The following is an 8,675-nucleotide window of genomic DNA, read 5'->3' as shown; positions in this document are numbered from 1 at the left end:
AACTTTTCATGGGAAATGTTACAAATTATAGTTGTGTAGCCTGCAATTTAAAAGTAAAACGTAATCGCCCGTAGTGTATATAAGGAAATACAATTTTACCACTCCTTTTACATACAACTCGACAGTTATCCGCCTTGACATTGATCAGACTGTCATTGTTATAGGCTACTTAATTTTCGAGCTAATAAAATAATTTAGGTACACTTGTTAACCTGACACCAATAGTAATATGAAACTCGAGAATATTTGTAATTTTGTGTTTTAAAATATAAAAATACACACATATAAATATCTAGTTATTTAAATATATAGTTACTACAAAAAAATTAAAAGTTCTTTAGCCTGTACATCTTAACTTTAAAATCAGACGAAATAACATGCAATTTCATACGTAGGTCAGGGGTGCGAACAACCCGACTGACACCCGACCTAGTCACGCCGCTGGATTTTTATACTGTGATTTCTGTTTTCTCACAAATTACAAGCCCTGCTGCAATGTTAAAATGTTAAATTATTTTTCAACACCCGTACCTTTCCTCGGCCACAGCATTCATACTGTTTATTAATAATTCCATCATTGCATATTAATAAATCAAACAGAATCAATAATAAGATCTTTATGTATTGATGATTTAGTTTAACACATTACAAGTAATTTAAAGACGTATATTGGTACATGGTTCATTAACTCACACATTCATTAGTTATACTTGCATTTTTGTGATGTACCAACATTAAGAAGTAAAAGTTCGGGTTGAGGAAAGAGTTAGGTTTTTAAAATATGAGCTTTGGGTCGGGCTAAAGGTATAATGATTAGGAGTACATTTTTTTTTATTGTTAATGCTGATGTTACCTACACGAATATTTTTGTGTAGTCGACAATTTTTTCCCATTTGTATATCTATACCTATGTTACCTGCATATATATATATATATATATATATATATATATATATATATATATATATATATATATATATATATATATATATATATATATATATATATATATATATATATATATAGGTTAACAGTAAGAAATTAAAATTCTCAACTGAGAAAGACATTCCCTCCTAAATTTGACATCGCAAAAACTAAAGACAATGGGGTTGATGGCTGTTGTAACTAAATACGATCTAAACAAAAAGTGATACAGGCTCTGTACATGGAAGCCCTCGTGATCGGGAAATTCCGGGACGACAGTTTTTACACCGTTCAAAACCATAAATGGCAGCACGGATAAAATTTAGATAGAGCTGATGGTAACGAGCATGCAGGTTGTCCTACTTGACCCTAGGCGTCCTCTGGTCAACTTTTTCTTTGTGTTCAAACTTTTGTTTTCTACACAGAATTTTTCTTTAAAATCGAAAGTGCTGAGCGTTACTGCTCTTTGAAGTCTAGCGGTTTTGTTTTTTTCAAAAGATGTGGAGAAGTTTAAATCGCTTGTGAAATTTTTAGCCTCGCTCGCCGATGTCTTTATTATGGACGGGTAGTTGGGCTGACCTGTTGGTAATAAGGCTGCATGTTGAATACTGACAATGCATTCGCAGCTTCTAGAGAGCGCTTTATTTTTTGTTAAACTATCTCTCTGTTTAGGCGCGATGCAGTCAGAGATTGTGTAGTCATGCTCGACTGATTCCGGAACGGTGCAAGAACTTGAACTTATTATTGGATTTCGATTACTCCCTCCAAGGTCACGAAACTTCTTCGGTAATGATGAGGTCGGTTCGTGAACTTTGATGCTTTGAATTTGATCTGCTTTTGTTTCTTCTTTGGCGTGCAACAAAGTGGATTCTACGTTCGTGCAAGTATTGGATGTCGGTTCGCAAGACACACCTGCAAAGTTTGTAATTTCAGTTTCCTGATCGAGAACTCTTATTGCGCATGCGCTAGGTTTCCGGTTATGGTGTCGCTTTGCCGTAACCCAAATTTTAACGTACAACACAACAAGAAGGCTAGATACCGTTATAAAGAAAACTACAAACATAACTGTGTTAGCTTTATGTAATGCGGTCCCCCTATAGGTATCGTCAACACTGCAAGTGTAGCCGATGATATTGGCATTTGGTGTTTTTTTCTTCTGTAAGCCTTGGATTATAAAATACGCGATGGAAAGGACCATAGCTAAGAATGTAAGAAAAATACAAGAAATTCTTGCTTGTTTTACGCTCACTTGACTGTTAAAAGGCTTGCAAATTTTTCTGTACCTAAAAGATAAACATACAAAGATATTAACCAAATACTTAGTTATTTAAACAATTTATGAAAGTATTGTGATATTAGGTATATCACCAATAAATATGCATTCTGAGTCATTTACTAACTCAAGGTTATATGTGACCTACTTAGGTCTGGTAATTTTATTTTGACATTTGTTATAATACCATATATGGTCTGTGGTGCAATGACCGGTTTTTTTCCGCTGTCTTACTATGAGAGTCTTAGACTCAGAAATTTTCCATCAAGAGATGATTGATTGATTCAGACCAGATGACGACCCCAACCAATGGCCTTATGATTTGAAGGTGACCTTCCATGTTGCCTAAGTCTATAAATAGACTGCGCACAGGCGTCTCGAGGCAGTTCATTGACCAGACGTCGTTGAGAGACATAAGCCCTGTGTGTTGCCGTGTAGTACTAAGTTGTTTAAGTAGCATATTCTTATATTACTTGTGGTTAAGTAATTCTTTATGCTTATAGCAGTGATGTGTATACTGTGGTGATTTTTCTGAAGTGTTAAAAGCTGTGATAGTGTATCATATTATTATTTCCCACAAATTCTAAGTTGGGTTTTGTTCATTCTGTAAATCTATTTTATTCCTGTATAAATCTAGTGTTCTGCCACGACTTTGTACACTCATTACAAGTTATATGCAGATTAAATGTATTGTTGGCATCAGTAGTTTCTCTAGTGTTTCCCCTAGACATCAAGTACGAGTCCTAGTAAAACTATTGTGTTAGCTTTCTTTTATTTAGGCTTGTCGCCATCTGTGTATAATCAGTTAAACGAATCCGCGAGCGTTCGCCAACTATCTGGCTGATAGATTGGTGTCCGTTACATATAATTGATTCTTTAATAAAAATATCCTTTTAATTAACAATTAATGTTTTTTTTATTTTTTTGTAAGTGTAAAGTATGGAATAGTATCATCAGACAGTACTGTATATTTTATAAATACGTTCAATACATTACCTAGTCACTGCTAAAGCTACAAGGAATAAGGACGAAGCTCCGTGGTGCACTACATGTCCATAAAGAAGTAATTTACACAAGTAAACCAAGCCAAAGTCCCAATGATGAAACATATTGTAAATGTCTCCTGCAAAGGTAACCATATACGGTGGAAAAAAAAAAACTTGATGAAAAAATGTTGAAGGATGGATTAGGAATTTAAAAATAAATGATGAAAGATTCAATTCTACGCGTAAGCCTATTTTAATTTTTTAAAAAAATTAGAAATCTAAATTAAATAAGATTTTACATTAAGAAACGACAGTATGAATAGACATTACTTTAAATTCTTAATCATCCTAATAAAGTAAAGTAAAAAAAAATGTAAGATACCATTTCAAACATGTTATTCATTTAGAACTACGCACACAAAAGAACAATGGTGACAATATGATCTCACCTGGAATGAGCACCAGGTTAGCCATCAAGTCAAAGACAGCTATCGCCATGATGAAGGTACCAGAGGCTGTACTCCTGAACCTCTGTGAGTAAACAAAGAGGACGATGGAATTCCCGATGATTCCAACGAAGCAGAGGACACTCAAGAAAATGATGGCAGGTATCATGGTGTAGGTGGAGTAGAGTTGTAGATGTGCTAGGTAACAAGTTCTTTCCTCATCTCCGTAGTTTACGGACACATTAGTACTTGTCGACACGTTACACTCCATTCTGAGAAAAAAGTTTTAAGTTTTTTTCTCTCACTGAAGCAATCTATAAGACTTTAAATTAACTTTACCAGTTTTGTTTTCAGCTTATAATGCCATTATGCTATGGGTTATGATTTTGATCACGGTTTGCGTCAGTGTAATGATATGGGATATACTAGATGTGTCTCGTCCACGAATGAGTTAATTTAGCTAATACACTTTTTAAATTAAATCATCATAGCACATAGTAATATTTCACAAATTCTGACATTTCCTACCAATTTTCAATGTCGTAAAATAAAGTTCCCTTTTTCCAACCTGAAGATAGGGCAAGTGAAGTAGAGTTCACTTGTTTCAGTGACCTCGTAATATGAAGAGGATATTGTGGTCAGCAATATGCCCAGCCGCCTTTACTTTCCCTTACGTGAGTTAGGTACCCATCAGAGCTGGGTGGACTCAGGGACGGTCTACTGACTTGAACCCGGATTAGAACTCGAGATTTACGGGTTAGCAGTCTAGTGCTCTACCGCTAGACCAATCCGTCACATTAAAGGTGTTTGAGCAGTATTTTATTTTATTTTTTTAAGTTAAAAAAAAAACTACATCTTTTATAAACGAATATTGTAACAACTGATTTAAACCAAAAAAAAGTTCTTATCATAAGCTACATCGAGTACTAGCTCTAATCATAAATCTAAACAAATCAAATACTGAATCCTTGATCTTGATACAGACACAATATTTTGAGTTAAATTACACTCCACTTTAGGGGTCGGCGTGGTTGAGTTGCTCATGTTGCTAAACCGAAAAGTCTCGAGTTCGGGCAGAAGAGACAACTCAAAAATTTAACAACTACTGCCTTGTAGTTTATTCTTGGTTGGACAAAGGCTAACGAAGCAAATACAAAAAGAAATGCAGGCTGAAATGGGAGTCAATGGCCTTAATTGTGTTAAAGGGAGACCCCTTCCAACAAAGTACGCAGAAGGAAGAATATACTCCCCTTCAGAAAAACCTATATGATACATTGTATCACACAAAATTAAAATTTTTAATTAAACTCGTTGAACTTACCTAATTTTGATAGATATTTTCGCTTATGACAACGTTTTAAAATGTGAAATCTACGACCAGCCTATCCTACATACATTTATTTTTCATAATCAATCAACTTTTTTTAAAATTGTGTGACTTATTTATGATTAGTTTTAGTTTCTCCATTGTACTAGTAAGATAAAATCATAAAATTGTGCATAATCTGAAGAAAAACATGTCCTTTTCTTAACAGCACTTGTGTTTATCATTCTTTTTAATCAGTTTCAATTTATGTTAAAATGTAGACGGTTTGAGTGATCCCGAACAATTGCACATAATGGTATAATTTCAAGTATTGGTTATATCTGGTGCTTAAAATTAAAATTTAAAAATGACCATTTAAGAATGTTGTAGTTGTGGATGTCTATAGTGGATGTTTGACTCATTGCTGCTAAATATATCTGTTGAATGTGGTGGTGTTTCTTTATACACAATATACATTGCAGTTCAAACCTATAGTTGTAAACACGATTGAGATTCAAGTCATATTGTAATTAAACCCACAAATAAAACAGCAGGTTAATAGAAAATTTTAATCTGGATAAGAAAATGATCATTTTAATCATATTAAGTTAACCCACTTAAATGAACATATGTTTATGTTAAAATGTAGTAGAAAATGGTACTTATAACTAAAGGGGTAACTTTAAATAGAGGGCTCCCAGCTACAATTAAAAATTAATCAACTTAATTCAACAATAACGAAAACATTGTACAACAATGAGTTAACAAAGATAGAGGGTGAAAACCTCTCTTGACGAGATCCAAAATATACAGTTCGCCTTTCCCATTCGTAGCTGTGAACTAAAACTGCCTCCTCTTGCTAGTATACTAATTGCCGTTTGTAAATTATTATTCCAGTATTATATAAAACATTAATATTTTTAAAATTACACATCGCTCTTGGTTTGTTAATAAATCTTTACTGAAACCACACACATGCATTTACACTCAAAGTTGCATATTTGTGTAATTTATCCATTGAACATACATTTACAATATGGGGGTTAAAGAAATATCTCGGGCGTAAAGATGTGCTAGGCACATGCAATGAATATTAACTTCAATAAATCTGCTTACATAAATATGTAGCCATAAAGTAAATATGAGTTTTACATACTATTTGAATATAGCTATTTCATATAATTTAGTTAATGACCAGTCATTCTTTTAAACTGACTCAGACATTCCTTTCTAAACCTGACATCACAAAAACTATACACAATGGGGTTGACAGCCGTGTTGATCAAATACGATCTAAACAAAAAGTGATACAGGCTCTGTACGTGAAAGTTCATGGATTCGGGAAATTCCGGAGCGACAGTTTTTACAGCGTTGAACACCATAAAGGGGAGTAAGCTTAAAATGTAGATAGAACTGATGGTCACAAGCATACAAGTGATCCTTCCTGAACCTCGACGTCTTCTTGTAGATGTGTTTTCTCCCTTGAAACTTTCGCTTACCGAACCGACGGTTTCGTTAATATTGAAGGTGCTTAGAGTTGCTGTTCGTTTTAGTGTCGAAGTCTCGTGTTTTTTACAAGACTTATAGACATGAGTATCGCTCTTAAAATTGTTAGTATCGCTTGCTGACTTCTTTAATATGAACGAGTACTTAATTTGATGGGGGGACGAATTTTCATCAGAAGGAATACGATCAAAGATTCCGAAACTTTTTGACAGCGACTTTTTTCTTATTGAGAATGACATATTCTTTTGTTTAGATGTAATGTCGTTAGGACTTTTGAGTTGAGGCTCTGGACCACACTGAAAACTGGAAACTGCCATTGTATTTTGCTTACTCCTTTTCATGTTGCTTCAATGTTTTGGTCTGCTTGTATTTCTCCAGTGGTGTGTACTAAAATTGGGTCTGTATTATTACTTGTCGGTTCGCAAGACGCACCCGCAAAACTTGCCATTTCCGTTTCCTGTTCTCCCCTTGCGCATGCGCTTGGTTTCCGGTTATGATGTTGTTTTGCCGTAACCCAAATCTTAACGTACAACACAACAAGAAGGCTAGAAACCGTTATAAAGAAAACCACAAATAAAACTGTGTTTAGTTTGTGTAAGACTGTCCCGTTAAATTTATCATCAACACTGCACACATAGCCAAAAATATTTTGATTTGGTGTTTTCTTCTTTTGTATGCCCTGAGTAATGAAATATAAAATTGAAATTGCTATCTCCAAGAAGGTGACGCCAATGCAAAAATTGTTGGCCTGTTGTATACTCACTTGCTTGTGAAACGGCTTGCAAATTTTTCGATATCTAAAACACAAACAAACAATAATAAAATATCTGATTAAATATATATGCAATGCAGCTTAAAAAAGGTAAAATTTGATTGAGGCAGAATATTAGCAACCTGTCATGTACTCCCAAAGTGATTTTCCTCCAATCCTCCAGCGTCATTTACCACAAATCAATTAGCCTTACAATTACCCCATTCTACATAAAACCACTGTCTTTAAAATGGAGTTTAAGACAATGCACCACAGGTAGACTACTTATCTACCACATACCAATTAGGGCTAGGAATAGAACATTTATGACAAGGGACAGGGAAATCGGATAGGGGATAAGGAATAGTTGATCAGATAGGTGATATGTGATATGATATAATGCACATGAGATATGGGATAAAGGAAATAGTATAGGGATAGGAATTTGAAAAGGGATGCAAATATTGTTTATAGATGTAATGGACATAGATGGACACAGGGAACCGGATATGTTGATATATCTAGATTAGTATAAGTATTTTATGCTTCTCATTGATAAATAATTACCCGGAATCGGACAAACCGCGAACATTTATTCCGGTGTGTGTGTGTGGGGGGGGGGGGGGGGGGGTTGATTGACAAGACCCGTGGTTGAGGGCAAGAAATATTAAGAAATCTTATTTTTACTTTACCTGTTGTATTTGGCATGTTTCTTTAAACATACAACAAACAGTATTATCAGAAATATCAACGATATAACGAGTTTTTTATTTGACTGAGTGTGCTGATATAAAAAAAAAACATGTGATACACACCTAGTCACTGCCAAAGCCACCAGGAAAAATGATGAAGCACCGTGGGTGACTGCATGTCCGTAAGACCGTAGCTTGCACAGATATACCATGTCAAAGTCCCAATGATGAAACATACCGTAAATGTCTCCTAGAATGTTGACATTACACTGAATTAAACCATGTTTTTAAAAGATTATGGGAGTTGGGAGAGGGTTTGCATTTTTCGTAGTCAATCTTTTTTAGAAAAAATTAAAAATATTTATTTTCGGTTAAACAAAGAGTTGAATTGTATTATAACTCACCTGGAATGAGCACCAGGTTAGCCATCAAGTCAAAGACAGCTATCGCCATGATGAAGGTACCAGAGGCTGTACTCCTGAACCTCTGTGAGTAAACAAAGAGGACGATGGAATTCCCGATGATTCCAGCCACACAGAGCACCACTAGATAAATGATGGTGGGTATCATGGTGTAAGTGGAGTAGAGCTGTAGATGTGCTAGGTAACATGCTTTTTCTTCCTCTGTGTAGTTTCTGGACACGTTAGGATTTGTGGACACGTTACACTCCATTGTTAGAAAATTGTTTGGCTGTCGGAACAATGAGTTGCATGATAATAGAGTGCCTTTATTCTAGTATTGTTGTCAGATTTTTTATTATAATTAGGGTCAGGATTTTGAGACAATAAGGG

The 8,675-nt window shown here is 34.8% G+C and overlaps 1 protein-coding gene across 1 annotated transcript; it reads right to left on the bottom strand.

The window, feature by feature from the left end:
• Positions 1-6,768: 6,768 nt before the first annotated feature.
• LOC131955216 (neuropeptides capa receptor-like) lies at positions 6,769-8,556 on the bottom strand. The gene is made up of 4 exons (XM_059319238.1): positions 8,289-8,556; positions 8,008-8,134; positions 7,043-7,238; positions 6,769-6,828 (listed from the first exon to the last, which is right to left on the bottom strand). Exons 1-4 carry the CDS (start codon positions 8,554-8,556, stop codon positions 6,769-6,771), a joined length of 651 nt encoding a protein of 216 aa, XP_059175221.1.
• Between the last annotated feature and the right edge of the window lie 119 nt (positions 8,557-8,675).

This window comes from Physella acuta, unplaced genomic scaffold, assembly GCF_028476545.2.
Source record: "Physella acuta isolate Inbredline_101_S28 unplaced genomic scaffold, ASM2847654v3 ptg001058l, whole genome shotgun sequence".
In the NCBI taxonomy this organism is placed as follows: domain Eukaryota; kingdom Metazoa; phylum Mollusca; class Gastropoda; family Physidae; genus Physella; species Physella acuta.
This window is presented reverse-complemented; position numbering and strand designations above follow the sequence as displayed.

What these genes read in the sequence shown, in the direction of transcription:
- LOC131955216 (XM_059319238.1), bottom strand. Translation starts at nt 8,556, where the DNA reads ATGGAGTGTAACGTGTCCACAAATCCTAACGTGTCCAGAAACTACACA. An exon ending in TAACCTGGTGCTCATTCCAG is followed by an intron (nt 8,135 to 8,288) that starts GTGAGTTATAAT and finishes TCAACATTCTAG; the next exon opens with GAGACATTTACGGTATGTTT. An exon ending in GTGGCTTTGGCAGTGACTAG is followed by an intron (nt 7,239 to 8,007) that starts GTGTGTATCACA and finishes TTTGTGTTTTAG; the next exon opens with ATATCGAAAAATTTGCAAGC.